Genomic DNA, 17,561 nt, shown 5'->3' with positions numbered 1-17,561 from the left:
AATAATCACTTATTTATATAAACCTTAGAGAGTCTTTCCCTTCAGTTCACTTGGGGATGTTATTAAATTTTAGGTTTTCACGTCTTTTCTCGTCTTGTCTCAGGTAGTTTTGCTAATATTTCTTCATGCAAAGCTTCCATATTATTTAGTATTTTTATTATCAGAACACTGCAGGACTAATATCATCTGTTTGGAAAGGGCAGTTGCCATAACCTCAATCCTTATATCATTTTTTTTAATATATTCAGTTAATAACCCACATAGTTTGAGTATCTCAGGGTATATTTTGTCTTGTGGCACAGAATTTATTTGATTTTGATCGACTAGCAGTCAAGTCACTACAATCAGATACCACCATGCAGAGTTCCATGACAGATGAATGAGTCTCCTTTTCCATTTTATGTGCATTAAAAGCCTTTTATTTCACTTTTCTTTGACACTAAAGCTAATGATCAGCATTTTTGGATGGCACAAAACCATTCTTTCCTCTAATTTTATATTAGTTTCTGCGGGGGAGCACTCTTTTTTTTTTTTTTTTTTTTTTTTTCCTTATCACTTTGTGATGCCATAGTGGAAGTTCCTTTCTTGTTCTTATCTTGAGCCTGTTGGTGAAACAGTTTTAAGGTAATATTTTTTATTAAAATAAGTTGTACTGATTATTCTCCACTGGGGCAGCCACGGTGGTGCAGCAGTTAGCATTGCCGCCTCACAGCAAGAGGTTCTCTGGTTCAATCCTCTGCTGGGGGCGCCTTCTGTGTGGAGTCTGCATGTCCTCCCTGTGGTCGCGTGGTTGTCCTCCAGGTGCTCCTGTTTCCTCCCACATCCCAAAGACATGCTGTAGGTGGATTGGAGACACTAAATTGGCCCTAGACATGAGTGAGTGCATGTGTGTGTGTGCCTTCTGTGGAAGGTTGGGCGCCGGGCTGGCAACTCGACACTGTAAAACTCCACTGCCAATCATGAGCAGACAAGGTTATCTGCTGTTTCGACCCCTAACCGGGAAAAGCCTAAAGAAGAAGCAGATGCTGATTATACTCCACTGACTTGTGTGAGCCATCAAGCAGTCATCATCCTTTTTAATAGGAGGAATGAGTAGTTGGAATTAAGATGGGAGATGAGCCGTTCATATTCAGAATAGGAAGCAGCACAACTGACCTAATGTTTGCACTGAAGTAGGTAGTGAAGAAGCTGGAGATGAACAGTGTTTGGACTCTCAGAGGAGTTCCCAAAGGGAGGCTTTGTGCGTTACGGTTGTTCTTCACCCACTGCTGTTCATATCGGTGATGGACTACATTAGCAAATAGGTCAGCGAAAACAGGTCCACAAAACCGCTACATGCACATGATGTGGCATTACAGGGCAGAATCTGAACATCAAATGACAGGAGAATGGAATGCCAAACTGATTACATACAAAACTGTTAACATGGCAGCAAATGGTTGAAATCAGAAGAAGCTAAAATTTGAGATAGAAAGGAAAGTAGTGAAATTGTTTAATAAGGAGGTCAAATCTAGGATCAGAAGTGCTACAGCCACTTGGAACACACAGTCAGGGAAAGTGTGTGAGAGATGAATGCCAAAGAAACTGAAAAGAAAGGTCGGCAATAGCTGCAACCAGTACTTCTGTATGGTACAGAAACCTGGGCAGCGAAGACAAAGTATGTGAAGACGCTACTAGTGATGGAGATGAAGTGTGTGAGATGGGCAGTAGAATGCGCACTGTGGGACTATTGAATATACGAGGACATTGGAGCAGAAGCCAAATTATTTCCTACTGCAGATATAATCATAGACGACCGATTGCAGTAGTTCACGCACACGTGCAATTAAGCAGAAGATTAGGAAACAACAGGAAAAAGGCAAGAGAGAACACTTGTGATGGTCAGGCATGACTGCTGACCACTGTAGGAAGATGGCATCAAATCAGCAGATGTGGCAACACTTGACGCAACACCCAGACCCCATGTAAAAAAAAATAGAGAAAAGGGGGTTGATGATGAACAGCAGGTTCGTTGTCCATCTTTAACTCTGTCTCTGATTGTACTGACTGCAATGGTTGTCACTTCTTTTTTTAAACAGCTGAGTTAGTTATCTGCAGTATTTGTAACTTTGTCACAGAAAAGTGTGCTTTTAATATGTTGCAAGATAGGCAGAATAAGTAAATCATTGACATTCTGCAGGGATACTTTGATTTTTGAAATGTGCAGCCTTTTTGCATTTTACAGTGACTGTTCATTACATTTTTAGCTGAACATGTTAGTTCATAAATTTGAAAGGTGATTATTAGAAAAAAAATGCAAGTGTAGAAAATGTTATCAGTTCATTTTGTCATTTGTTTGTACAAAAAACAAAAAGGTTTCCTATATTATGACACTGTAAGTAATGCATAGTAAATGATTGTTAAATTATTCATTTCTTTATCATGTTTGTTCTAACCACGGGTTTTGTTTTTAGTTGACACAGGTACAGCGTCTGTAGTCCCTCCTAAAGTGCTTTCTCCAAGTCTCGTTGCTGATCTTCAGGGGTTAACTTTGACCAGTTCATCTCCTGCTATCGAGGTACACATGCTAGTATAACAGTATTTATTTCCTTTCAGACTGTTGCATTATTTCAGTTTGACAGTTGCTTTATTTAATGCTAGTGCTCCATGAATCTCTCTTCCCTTTTATTGTGATATTTTAGTTTTTGGTATTAAAATCATTTCATATCAGCTAAATATCCAAATCCATACTTCACTGATCTCATATTTTCCCCAGCTTTCTTATCGACTGATAAGCACATTTACATCTGTTCTGCATCTTTGCTACAATATTCTGATGTCTGCATTAGCATTCAGGTGCCTTCTGCTTTACTCTTGGCAGCTACATTTTCCTTCCGACCCTGTCTCTTAATAAAATGACTTGGAATGTGTTTATCACATGCTTTATTTAATGAGTGAGTATTAGGTAAAGTGCAAAAAAGGGAAAAAAAAACAATATTATTTAAATTTAAAAATTTTTCCTCCTTCAGTAGGAGAGAAAATGAATTTAACTGTAGGGCACACACTGAAATAACACTAAGAAATTAATTTATTACTAGGCAAAGGAGTACATGAAGTAAAAATAGATGAGTATATGACCTTAATATTGAAGATGTGTGTAGCAGCCACTTATCTGGGAACATGTCAGACAGACTATTATTCAAATCAGTCACCACTGTAATTGCATACAGCTTTTGTAAAGCCAAGCCTATCAGTGTAATGAATAGACAGAAATGGGTCTCATCAACAATTTAATAGGTCATTGTGTAGGACTGTGTGAAATATTTTTCTTGAAGATATGCTACCTGAGAAGTGAGTTTTCTATATATATTCCAGGTAGGTTTTATTTCAGGCCAGAAAATAGAATGGTTCGTTTCTCTTTATCTTTGCATTTATTTATGTACAATAAAATGCTGACTTCAGTAGTGTACTATTTATTGCTGATGCAGATGTTTCTGTAAAACACTGAATTAGTCTTAACTTATGGTTTGACTTTTAATAATTACCATTAGTTTTGTTCATCTGTTTCATTAAGAACATGAACAATTAGTTATATAGAGTGAGTAACTAATGAATGATAACAAAAGAAATGAATGTGTTGTTTTCAGTACCTAAATTTAGCTTTTCCGTAGTCAGCTGTGTCATTAGATGTGTAGTAAGCACAGCTGTACCAGACGCTGCTTTTTTTTGCTGTGTGTATAGTATTGTGGCCTCTAACAGTGGTAGAGAAGGCATTTGCTGTGAAGTACACTTTTGGTGTTCTGTGCTGGGATGTCAGGCCCCAAATGTTGAATGTGCCATTGTGTTAAAATATGCCTGTGTTTGGGTCCATCTGATGAAAAGGTTTCCGTGTTACATCCCAGCATTTAAATGCAGACAGATTCAGAAGTAGTAGGCTATACATCTCCTGCAATCTGCAAGGTATTGAGAGGCAGGTTTTACGCCAGGACCTCATACACCAAGTCTTGTCTTTTACTTCTAAGGCAAGATAGTAAATGGAATGCTTGTTGCATGCCATTCATTTTATGTCTTGTGTAGAAACAGGCAACTGGTTTGATAAATATCAGTTTAGCACATAGCATGATCTGAAAATTATTTTAGTAAATTTGTTTCAGTAGTGAGTTTGTACTGTATTTTGGTGTTAACTTATCAAGAAATACATGTGGTACTGCATCCTTTCAAAGTGAGTAACAAGTTTTCCATTTTAATACTACTGTTAACCTCAAAACACCATCACAAATAGTGTCTGTGCAGTACATATACATTTAAATGCACTCACTAAACTTCGTGTCAGCTCAGTTTCCATTTCCACTGATTATCTTAATAATTCCTTGCTTTTTCTAGATCTTTATAGCCAGATTTCAGTCTTGGATTGTTTTTGTATAATGGGGATAATGGTGTTTGGGGAATGTGATTAGGAAGGGTTGTCTGTTGATGCTTTCTTGTAATATGGCTGCAGATTTTTTGTAGATTATTTCCAAACTGTGAATTATCTAAGGATGGCCTATTGCTGAAAATTGTTTTCAAGTGTGAAAATAAGCCCAAAGTTAACACTTCAAGGCTGAGTAGCACAGCTGTGTATAAAGCTGAAACAATCAGATTTTCACATAACACACTTATGTATTTGGTACTTGTGTATTATCGCAACCAGATTTTTAGGGTTACGAAATTCACATACTACAGGTCAAGAAAGGCCATTGAAGACTCAGACATGATAATCTAAGTGTTTTCTACTGTCGCATTACATTGCTTAAGTAACAGGAGCACACTAAGGTGTACACATACACAGCAACTTTCTATCGGCAGTTACACAATGTAATCATATGCGATAGCGATGTAGCACTGCTGCCATTAGCTGTCATCGCAAACAACTTTCAGAGCTCTAAGCATTCTTCTCGTTATTTTTTTTCCCCTTTCACCTTTACTGTGTACTTAAAGCAAGCCTGACCACTACTCAGATGGCAGGAACCTAACTGAACATGCCAACATTAATAGAGAAAAGGGAAGAATGCAGGTAGTGGCAACGTAACAGCCACACACACTTGCCTTGGGGTGCTGTATTTCCAGGAGATGAAGTCTGAAAAAGAACGCACAACGTTATTTACTGATAGCAGTACTTGATGACTCGGCACTGTTACTTTCCATGAAGTCCTTCATCCCTTCTGCTCTGTGTTTTTTTACTAATCAGTTACACTTGTTACATTTGACCCACACAGTTTAGGGACACTTTCCTACACTTGCTCTTAGACCCTTTTTGCAACCTGCAGAAATCGGCGTGTATGATATCACCCATGACAATTACAGCGTGCATCTATAATGCACGCAAATCAAGAAGAGGCTTTTTTATTCTGCTGGTCTTCCTGAAAGTAATCCACACTTTTTCCTGAGTAATAAGGACTTTCAATAACACTTTACAGTGTTGCATGGCCTCCTTTGACTTGAAAAATGCTATTTTCGCAACTGCGAAAATCTGGTTGCGATAAAACGTAAGTACCATATATTTATATAACTTCAGATGTGCAAGGGAGTCCCATTCGAAAATGATAGTAAGAATTAGTAACTCAAAGCAAAAGAATAGTAGGAGGTACAAATTTGGTAGCCTGATAAAAGGGATTATGTCTTGGATCTTAAAGAAAATGTGGGTGCAGTACCACAGGGCATTCGATGAATTTGAAACTTTTTATTTTTGTTTTCATTAGCAGGCCCCACATCATGTTTGTTGTCTGTCTCATAAGAATCCCGCAGAGAGTGAGTTGTTGTTTTTTTTTTTCGCAAAGCACTTTTAACAAGAATTTCAGTAAACGTATAACCAAAATGAAACCGAATAAATTATATAGTAAACAAAAGAAACAAATCTAAGCAAGAAAATGCTTCTTGAGCAGCAGTATAAGAAGCAGGTAAAGTAAACGTCTCACATACTACATTGATGAAGACCACAATAAAATAATTATCCACAGTTTGCAAAGGACAAGACAATGTCGTACCTTAAAGTTTTGTAAACTATTCCTAACAGCCAGTAATAAGGTCCCTAAACAGTCAGTTGCTTTTAAGTCCCAAAAACTGCAATGGAAAACTTACTTATTGTAAAATTAAAAACTTCAGTACAAGTACACAAAGGCTGAAGAAATAAAGTATAACATGATCTGTAGTCACCTGAGCAAACAAAGGCTCTGCCTCCACAGATTCCATAAAACCAGTCAGTAAAATCTAAAACTTCTAAGGAGGACTGGGAGAGTCACATTAACCAGAGTACTTCTTCATGACTATCCTGTCATAGAGCATCAAGCCTTAAAATAGTAACAGCAGCTCTACTTGCATGTCTATTGAAACACCAAATCCCAGAACACTATTGGCTGCTTTGCCCAACTTCTTTCCAGCTAATGCTTAATTTGCACATCCAATTACAGAACGTAGCAAGCACCTTTTCCATTAGTTTCTAAACACCAAAGCCATAATGCTAAAACACCTATGTATTTCAGCAGCCAACACTGATAGTGAACGATTAACATCTGCATAAAATAGGCAGCTGGGAGGAAAACATTTCAGCAGATCTCCAGTGAGAAGCCATTTGTTTCCTGCTTGTCGCTGTTGTGAAGGGAAATGTATGAGAACAGTTAAAAGTATTCTCTAGAGTCTCCTTGATCCTTTATCTGTTTAAACATTTTTGCAGGTTTTTTTCTACCTAACTAGTGTTGGTAGTGTAGAATTGTCCATATTCAGGCTTGTGTTTTGGGCCTAGTTGTTTGTTTGTAGAGACTGTGTGTCTGAGCACATGTTCCAGGCCATCATAGCTTAGCCAAAGCCAGTATAGCATTTCAGTGAGAGTGAATTGTTTTTGGTCATTGGCTGACTGTGGTTGCCTGGACTACAGCTTGGAGTAAGCACCTCATTGGTTCTTTCAGGCTTTTTTTTTAAAGTTGTTTCAGGTTTCAACTTTGTTACTTAAGAAGTTAACTTGTGAGTGTTTCTGCCATTTCACACAGAGCTAATCAGAGGAAGGGCTCTGAGCCAACTAATCTGTGATATATAACATTAAGTATCCTGTTTTTTGCTTATTTCTGAGTTATTTATAACACTTTTATTGTCTGCATATACTTTGCTAGCTAGTTTCACTGTGTGTGAGGTATTAACTAGAAATTTTCTACAATTGTTAAGCATCTGATTGGGTTTGTTTGTCTGATTTTTGTTTCCCACCCTCCCTTCCTATTGGTATCCTGTTTTTATACTTGGTGGCTTTGCAGTTGCCCGCCCCTACTGTAAATTTGATCTGGGTCACCCCTCCCAGTCTAGTGTCATTACCTCATTCTACCTAATCCAGGGAGAACATTTGAGAAGGCCAACCCACTTACTTTCTGCTCCTCCTTTCCCCTTTCCACTTAAAAAAAAAATAAATAAACATTTTTTAAGCTTGTTTCCTGCCTTTCATGTAAGTTGTGCAGTCCAGATACAGATTTGCTGTATCCAGGACTGTTTGTAAACTACTGAAACCCCAAGCCTCTCTGTGTTGGAGGGAAGCCTTCTAGCTTAATTTTGTTTCTTAGAACTAGACAGTTTTCTAGTTTCAGCACTCAAATCTGTTTCTTTGAGCTCAGCACTTGTTCAGAACTCATTGTAAGCACTAAATAAGCTACAAATTACTACAGCCCTCAACTTTCCTCACTTGTCTAGAGGAAAACAGTTTTTAGTACTTAATAAATAAGCACCTATCCAGGCATGTCTAAGGGTCAGCTCCCGGTGTTTTCTCTTGTCTACCTGATGAATCTGGACATCTTGGGGCATTGCAGCAATTGCCTCATGTACACAGACAGCCCTCTCCTCCTACCACCCAACACTACAAACTGTGAGAGATGCACTTATATAGCCAAACTGGAAGCAAAGCTCTCTTCACCAAAGACTGGACTAGACAGTCAAGAGGAGAAGGTAAACACTTGCACCACACCACACTCATCACATTGTCCCTCAAAACCTACACCACCAAAACATGCACAGAAACACAAAACACACACCTACTTTCATGGAGGCTCTCAAAAAAAGTCTACCCAAGCAACAGGGACCTCCAAAGCAGAAACACAAACAACCTCCACCCCCCAACATAACCCAAATGACACACAGCCCACAAACTCAGTGTGCCACTCAACCACAGCCCATAAGGCATAACAGCGTACTCATCACTCTAGTCATAGGTGACTCTATAGTCAGGCACACTGATGTTCCACTCTCCAGGCTAAACAAAGAGAAAGTTATTGTCACCTGCCTGTCAGGTGCCAGGATCCACCACATAACGCATGCACTCAGGTCACTCCACAACAAGTACAAATATGACTCTGTCATTGTCCATGTTGGTGTGAATGACATGAGACATACCTCCCTGGACTACATGAAAAGAGACATGGAAGAGCTGTCTGATCTTGTAGCCCAGGCAGGTATGACCCTAACCCTGAGTAGCATCCTGCCATCACCCAGAACGATACCACAGTACAAGGACAAAATGATTGACTTCAGCAATTGGCTAAGCTTCTGGTGTCATTCTAAGGGGATCCAGTATCTGTCTGCCTGGGATGACATGATCGACAAACCACAATGCTTTGCCAGAGATGGCCTGCACCTGTCGCCCCTGGGATTCCGGATACTAGCTGAGGCTCTTGCCACCCCTATAGTACCTTTTTAGGCAAGATTCAAATGACAAATTCACCACCGTAACAGGTACAAGCAAGCAAAATCTGAGGGTAATGCTACTTAATGCTAGAAGTCTAAACCTCAAAATGCACTCACTCGAGGCACTCTTTAAAATGGAGAACATCGACATCTGTGCAGTGACAGAGACCTGGTTCGAGGCTCCAGAGTGCACTTCCTGCATTACCAGAATATAATTCATACCAAACCTTTCGGCCACCTTACCTGGACCGAAGCACAAAAGGCAGAGGCGTGTCCATATTCATTAAGGATATCCACACCTCCAGGCTAGTTGCTCAGCATAATGCAGCCGAGATTATCCAAGTGCAACTAACTCTGGACAAGACCGCAATCCAAATTGTAGCTTGCTACAGATCCCCCACCATGCCCCAGGATTCCCACTCCTCATTTCTTGATACACTGGAAAATATTAGGATACAGCCTAACACCCTAATAATGGGCGATTTCAACTACCCAACCATTAACTGGGAAAACTACTCGTGTACCAACTCTTGTGCTCAAAGTTTTCTGGAATTCATAAATTCCAACGTCTTGGATCAACTTATCCACACCCCCACCAAAGGCAGCAATATCCTAGACCTGGTCATTACCAACATGGAGAACTGGTGTTCCACACCAGATGTCAATTCCTCATTGGTCAGATCCGACCACAAGCAAATCACCCTAGACATCCACATCCCATCCCCCACCCTCATTAGGAAAACCATCATAAAAGATTTCTCCAAAGCTAACTTCACGCTTCTTAAGACAGAAGTGGCAAACTTCACGACACCCATGCTGACGGATGATGAGGTACGACTGCTGAATTCTATACAATTGCACTTTATAAGCACTTACACGAGTACATGGATCGTGCAATGCCTAACAGACCCAAGATGCTATCCTCCCAGAAAAGGAAGTCAATCTGGTGGTCCCCTGCCATAAACAAACTCTACAACAAAAGAAAGAAACTGTTGCAAAAAAGAGTAAAATCCCATGATTGGAGGAACTCCGTGGTCAGCCTCAGTAAGAAGCTGAGATCCCTCATAAAATCCTCCAAAGCTAGTTACGAAAACAAAATTGCCACTGATTCTAAAGACAACCACAAAGCATTTTATAGCTATTTCAAGAATCTCAATGGCAACACTCAGATCTGCTCTGAGTTACAGCACAATGGCGCTAAATATACAGAACCAACTGATATTGCCAACATCCTGGCAGATAGGTTCAGTGCTAACTTTGCCCCTCTCTCATCCCCTAAAGGGCCCATCTCTGTAATGGAAGAATGCAAAGTACCTATAATCATGGCTGCACAGGTAAAAAAAAACACTCTCCAAAGCCAAGAACACAGTATCCATGGGACCTGACAACATCCCAGGCTGCGTTCTACATGAACTACAGAACAAACTGGCACCCCACCCAAGTACCATGTTCAATCATAGCCTCGCCTCAGGCTTTGTACCCACTGAATGGTGGACAGCAACGGTTATCCCACTCCACAAAGGGGGAGCCACCACGGGCCCCGGGAACTACCACTCCATTAGCCTGATGAGCCTGGTCTGCAAGGCTATGGAACGTATCATCATAGAACTTATAAACAAAGACATTGGTAATCTCCAAATTTGGACGCTACCCAGTTCAGGTTTGTAAAAGGCAGATCATGTCTCCTAAACCTGATAGACTTCTTTGAAGCGGTCACCAAAGCTGTAGATGAGGGTAAGGGGGTTCACACAGCCTATCTAGATCTTGCAAAGGCTTTCGACACCATCCCCCACTCTGGAATTATAGATAAACTCACTAAACTAGGTATAAATGTCACAAGATGGGTTGCCAACTGGCTCACTGACAGAACCCACACTGTAAAAGTAGCAGATTCTAAATCCAACTTCAGACCAGTGACAAGTGGAGTACGACAGGTTTCAGTCCTAGGTCCTCTCCTGTTTGGTATCTACTTCTCTGAAGCACTGGGTAACACAGAAGGTCTTTGGCTAACAAAGTTCGCAGATGACTGCAAACTAGGAGCCATAATCAAAACTCCTAACAATGTGGACATCCTACAGAAAGGCCTCACTGAGACAGATGTCTGGTGTCAAAGCCATAGCCTCAAGCTCAATGCCAAAAAGTGCATTGTCATCCCTTTTGGTAAAAACTCTGTACCCATGAACTACCACATAGGCGGTAGTCTACTTAACACCGAAAGTGTGATGAGACCTTGGGACACAGGTGGACAGTAGTCTCTCCTTTGATAATCAAATCGCCACAGTAGTCAGGAAATCCTTCTATGTGGCAGACCTCATCACAAAAGGTTTCTCATTCAGGAAAAAAGAGGTTATTGTTCCCCTCTGTTCATCACTCATTAGACCCATTATAAAGTACAACGCCCCTTTTGGTATTTACCACACAAAGACATCTACAACAACTGGAAAGGCCACAGAAATACCTCACAAAGAGGATTACCGGCCTCAAACAGGTGCCCTACACAGACCGTCTCAAAAAACTCCAGCTTTACTCTGTCACACGTCACCTAATCAGAGGTGATCTCTGCCTAACATACAAAGCTATGTCAAACCCAGAGCTGTTGGACATGCTCCACTTAAAGGAATCCCAATCCCTCCGAGCTACATGCTCTAGGGACCTAAACCTTGTCACCACAATAAACAGAACATGCTGGAGGGATAGATTCCTGTCCCAGAGACTTCCCATACTCTGGGACAAACTACCTATCTATATCAAACAAAGCTCCTCATTAGCACTCTTCAAGAAAAATCTTGATGATTGGATGGGAGATAGGAAATTCACCCCAGGGATCAATTCTGTGGCTCTGCTTGACAGGGGCACAGGAAAATAGTTTTCTTGGGTGGCAAAAGCCAGGGTACCATTTGGCTAGGCTTATATAGGCCCTAGGGCCAATAGCCTAGTACCTACCTATGAACAGGAAATTAATCTGTCTCCTCAGTGTTCCTGTCATCTGAATGGAGTGCATTTCATTTGCTTGTGCAGTGTTGTTTATTTCCATGCCTTTTGCAGTAATACTTCTCTGTTTTCTTTCTTATTAGTTTATTTTGACTCAGAGGATAGCCACATAGCCTGCTTTATTTGTCTGTGGCATACTTGTCTTTCTGTGGATTGTCCTTCATGTCAGTAGTGTACTTTGTACACCTTCATTTGATGTACTAAGAAGCAGGAGCCATCTACAAGCACTTGAAGCAGAACTGTTTCTCATTCTTCCCAGAAAGAGATCACCTTCTCATTCGCTATCTAAGGGCAGTCACTACTGGAAGTACCACTCCCATTGTAGTGATGTGTGTTTTCCATCTACTGCTGGCAAAATGTTTAGTGGACAATTGTGGCACCAGCCCATAATGACTGATCTTTGTCATTGAGAAGGTCATACTTTCCACATTTCAAAGTACAGTCCTTTCTTCTAATATGAGTAGGTGAGCTGTACCATCTGGTCACTCTCTGCTCCACTCGCTTTAATGTACTGTATGCTAGTACAGTCAGCTAGGAGGGTGTCATTTTTAACAGTCTCTTTCACTGCTGATGATCGCACCATCATTAGCAGTGCTGTTGATGATGATGATGTGAAACTGTCATCGTTGATAATTACATTTTCAGTCTTGACTGTTCAGGGAGATAAAAGATTCTCTTCTTTCCTGGTTGTTTCACAGACTCAGCATCGCTCTTGCACTACACTGGACCAGCACAGCCTTACCTTGGCATCTCTCACAGAGTGGCTTCCACATAGGATGTCCTGAAATGTTCTGTTCCTGGGGACTACTGTGCTGAGGATGGTAGTATTTTCACCTGTTTTGGGTCTTCCTTCTGATATTCTGCAGATGTTTCTGATCTGTTTGAAAAACAGAATGAGGACTGATCTTTCCACCCTAAAAGAGTCAGATCAGGGCAGCACATTATTTTACCAACTTTACAAGACTAAAGCTTTTATTAGCTTATCAAAAGGTAAAAACATTTTAGGAATGGAAGTAGCCATGTTAGATCTGTTTTGTACATAGATCTTGGAGTTTACTTCAGACCCAGAAATGCTATATTCAGTAGCTTCTGCTGCCAATAAGTCATGAACCCCTGTCAGTTCCCAGACTGCTTTAACTTTTTGGGGACTTCCATGGCCATCTGCTGGGAGTCCAGTACATAGGTGTCAGTTTCCTGGCCATGGGTGGACATAGTGAGTGCTGAGTTCCTGGAGAATGGGCATGCTCTGAAGTTTTTGTTTTCTTCTCTGACTCATCTTCTACAAAATCTTTCACCAGCTTCAAAGTATTTCTTCACTTTTGAGCCCTGCTGCACTGTTTTCAGTACCTGACCCTCTGCTTTGGTTTGAAGACTGCCCATTTTATAATGAAGTTGCTTCTTGGTTAAGTTACTTTGTACTGGCATAGTCTAAGTATTTTTTTTTTATTTTAGCTGCTGCCTGCAGATCTTGTTGTTGGCTGCCTTGTGGCTCCTGCACCTCTCCTGCTAAGGTAAATGGCAGTGGCTTCATACATTATCCACCTTATGAGAGACTCCTAGATTCATTTAACTTCTCTGTGAAGTCATCATGAAACTAGCCATGGCCAGGCTGTCTCTGTTTGTTCTGGATTCATTAGGTTGATGGATCAGGGATGCTTTCTCAGGCTTCTTTCCTTGTCCATCTTTTGACACTGGTTCCTTTATCTGTCTGTGGAGTATGCACACATTAGGCTTCTTATTCCAGGATACTTGCTTTTTTCAGGTGACATCTTCACATCTGTGTACTGGTGCCATTGACAGTTCAGAGCGTCTTCGTTTTCAGACAGTCTTCCATTTGTTCCCCTTCAGACCTTGTAACATTGATTCCGATTCCTCTCCAGATCAGTGAAACTAGTGTACTTTTCACTACATCCCAAAAACATGTTAGTTCCTTAGCTACATGGAACTTTGTGTACATGTACGCAATCATATGATTATAGCTAGATACTTTTTATAGCTTCATATATCTATAGTTGTAGCTAATGTATACCTGCTTTTTTTATGCACCCCCCCTTGTCTTGCTAGCCATCATGCCTCTCCATAATGGGCTTGAGCCTGTTCAGCCCTTAACAGTGGGGAATCCTCAGATACACTAGTACTTAACAGGTGAAGGTGTCATGTTACTTTTGAACCAATAGATATCTCATGTTCTTAGTGTATACCAAGGAACAGTGATAGAATAATCCCCTTAACCTTTTGAAAGGACAGCATTGCTGCTCTTCTTGGCCTCGTTTCCCACTAATTTGCTGTTATAAGCCATATTTTGTGATGCTTTGATTTCCTGATTCATTCAAGTTATGGAAAGGGTAGATATTTTTAGTCAATATGAGACTCTTGAAAGAGTAGCTGCATACCTATCTGTGATTTGTTACCTTGCTGTGACACTACCATATTTACTCTCCTTTTTCTGCAGTCATCCTTAGCCACTCTTCAACCTCTTCACTTCTGATGACATTGCAGGCAACACCTAGCTGGTCCTCACAGGATATAACAGACCACTTTTTGCTGTGCCCCTGTGTTTTAATCTTTAATCGATAGCAGCTGTGAGGTTTCATGTTTCAGTTACTGCCCAGTGCCTTTTTAGTAGCCAAGGTGGTGTAGTAGGAAAAGAGGACATTATAGCAATAACCCACGCCTAGGTGTGGGTAATGCTGGATTTACCCACAGTTGGTGTGGTTTGGTCACGAGGGTGAAGCCCGAGTGGCCAAACAAAGACAACCGTGGGTAAATCCAGCATTACCCACACCCAGAAGTGGGCTATTGCTATTATACAATGACATTATTTAAGAAAAAAATACTTTTCTTAAATAATGGCATTGTATAATGCCTCCTTGCTGCCCTTCTGCAGCCGTCTGGTATTCTGCGCCAGTTCTGATGTACTGCACATGCGTATGCTTACACAGTACATCAGAGCTGTGGGTGGAAGCAGCAGAGAAAGCAAGATCTCCATTGCTTTTTACAAAGTTTCTCGCTATGTTAAAGGAGTTTAACATAGCGAGACAACTTAAAAAAAAGCAACAGAGAATCTCCGTCACTTTTTTAAAGCTGTTTCGCTATGTTAAACCAATTTAACATAGTGAGACAGCTTTAAAAAAAGAAACGCCGAAAGGAAGATCGCTCTTACTTTTTGTAAAGCTGTCTCGCTATGTTAAACTCCTTTAACATAGCGAGACAGTGTCTAAAAAGCAATGGAGATCTTGCGTTCTCCGTTGCTGTAAAAAAAGACTTGTACTAATGGAAAATGTCCAGGCGACTGGACCTTTTTCCATTAGTATAAGTCTGATTTACAATGTGCACTCTGACCAATCAGCGTGCACTGTTTGGAATATTAATGGGGGGGGGTCGTTGTATAATGTGGAATAATTGTCATTTCTAGGATACCATTTATGACACAGGAAGAAGGAAAACTGCTAATTTTGTGAATGGGGAGATCATTATCCTTTTTCTTCCAGAACCCTCTAGGCATCCTGTTGAAGGGTTTATTAAGGCAGTCTTGTTCACGAGGATTTTTGAGAAAGTGAGATTCTTAGGCATTCACGAAGCATTGCAGATATTGTTGCACTTCCTGTTTTGGAAAAGTGGTTCCTCCTGCCTTCCCAGCTGCTGGAATCAGCATTAGGGTATATGAGGACAGAAGTTGACTGTAAGTAAATTAATCCACAACTAACATACCCTGCCAGTACATAACCCTTAGCTACCTCTTTACTAACATATACCCCACCATGTAGGTGTCCAAGGAATAAAGGCTCATGCTTGGCTCCAGCGTGAGTATAAGCTCAGCTCTGACTCATGATCCAGCAGGTTAAAGAGCTAAGAAAGAGCCAAGCCATAATCACAAGGTTTTTTTTTTGTTTGTCTGTTTTAATAACTGCTGTCTGTTGATTCAAACGTGACCTGCATACTGTGACTGCTTTCTGTTATGTTAGGTCTGCATATCTTAAGTATTGAAGTTGGCTGGAATACCAGACAGTGGTGCCATGTGCCATAGTGCTGAAAAGGAAAAAGATTTAAACTTTTTTCATGGGAAAGGACTATTGCAAGATACTGTAGTTGGGCAGTTCTTTTATAAAAAGATTTGCAGCTCATTTTTAGGATGAGGGGTGGATTATCTCCTTTTACTCGAGAGTGCATGCATGTTCCCACTGAAGGGATGGGGAGCAGCCTGTTTCATGGAGAGAGTGAGAAATGAGGAGAGCTTAGAAAGCACTTCCATTGGTAAGGAAAGCATGGGCAGAATTCTTTTCTGTTTCTTTGTTTTTATTGATGTAAGCCCTAGTCTGTCAGTTGTCCCTGATTTTACCCCAGTACTGTCAATCTTTGTGAGGTACTTGGTGTATGTTTGGGGGTGAGCAGCATGTTGAAATTACTGTATCATTGTAGTAATTGTTTTTGTTTTCTTTCACTCTGTTCACCATCAAACATCAGACGTGCTGAGAACTGGGCTGCTTTTTATGGAAGGGATGTTTGGGCATCTTGTACATGAAAGCACAAGGCCATCATATAATTATTGCAGGCAAATCAAAGTGTTATGTCTTGTTGAAGACAGTGTATTTGTTTATGAGTCACAAGCTGAAATAAAATGTTAGTCACCTGACATGCTAAAGGAGTAAGGACATGTATATTGTTTTGGCTGAAAACATCTCTGTATTTTCACTCTTCTGCTAGAATATCTGAAATGTACCCAAGAGTTACACCTCTTTGTTGGAGACGTGATGCTAATTCAGTTGGAAATTGTGTAAATATTTTTGATTGTGTACTAAAGTAAAACAGTTTAAGGGTGAAATACAGAACTTCTGTGTTGCTGTTTGGCCTGGAAATGTGATAATTGCAGCAGTTCTCTCTCTCTGGATGATTAGTTTATATAAAGTAACAGGAGAAGTAAAAGGGACAAAGGCTTTGTTGGATTTATTTTTACTTGCAAAGAAAACAATTGCCAGAAAGTGGGAAAAAAAGGATCCACTAACACAAGAAGACCTCAACCAAATTATGAAGGAGATAAAAGAAGTGTAACTTCCATCATGAAATGCGAGATACAAGAAAAAAAGACATGATAATAAGGATGCCTTTGGAATTGCAGGTGGAAGGGGCTGTCTAAGTTATGAATAATAATTTTAACATGATTATTTACTACATTATGTTTACATTAAGCTTTGATGTATTTTAAAGCCTCTCTTGCTGATGTGTGTAAGCTATTAGGTTCATAGGTGTGTACTAGGCTAATGGCCCTGGAGCCTTTACAAGCCTAGCCCATAGGATTACCCTGGCATCGTGCCACTTGACCTTAGTTCCCAGTGCCTCTGTCGAGTAAAGCCACTGGAGTGATCCCTGGGGTGAAATTTCTATTTCGCATCCACTCATCAAGATTCCTCTTGAAGAGGGTCAGTGAGGTGCTCTGCTTGACATGTATGGGAAGTCTATTCCATAGCATGGGCAGTCTCTGGGTTATGAATCTGTCCCTCCAGCATGTTCTTTTGATTGTGGTAATGAGGTTGAGGTCTCTGAAGTGTGTGGTGTGGAGGGATTGGGATTTCTTTAGATGTAGCATGGCTTTGTAAGTCAAGCAGAGATTGCCTCTTAGTAGGCGATATGAGACAGCAAATAGTTGGAGTTTATTTAGTCTGTCCATGTAGGACAAATGTTTAAGGCCTAGGATCCTCTTTGTGAGGTATTTTTGTGGCCTCCCCAGTTGTTGCAGGTGTTTAGTGAGGGTTATGCCAAATGGGGCATTGTACTCAATGATTGGCCTAATGAGGGAAGAGAAGAGGGAGACAATAATCTCTCTCTTCCTGGATGCAAAACCCTTAGTAATGAGATGTGCCACATAGAAGGACTTTCTGACCACAGTAGCAATGTGGTGG

The 17,561-nt window shown here is 40.6% G+C and overlaps 1 protein-coding gene across 1 annotated transcript in view; it reads left to right on the top strand.

The window, feature by feature from the left end:
- AP3B1 (adaptor related protein complex 3 subunit beta 1) overlaps positions 1-17,561 on the top strand; it is a 2,578,902-nt gene that overhangs the window by 1,736,498 nt on the left and 824,843 nt on the right. The window contains exon 22 of the mRNA XM_044063704.1: positions 2,454-2,557. Coding sequence (XP_043919639.1) covers positions 2,454-2,557 — 104 coding nt within the window. The remainder of the gene's footprint in view (positions 1-2,453; positions 2,558-17,561) is intronic.

The sequence above is a fragment of the Protopterus annectens genome, chromosome 2.part2 (assembly GCF_019279795.1).
Source record: "Protopterus annectens isolate FY-2018-M chromosome 2.part2, PAN1.0, whole genome shotgun sequence".
NCBI lineage: Eukaryota > Metazoa > Chordata > Ceratodontiformes > Protopteridae > Protopterus > Protopterus annectens.
The sequence above is the reverse complement of the archived record's forward strand: the minus strand, read 5'-3'. Positions and strand labels throughout refer to the sequence as shown.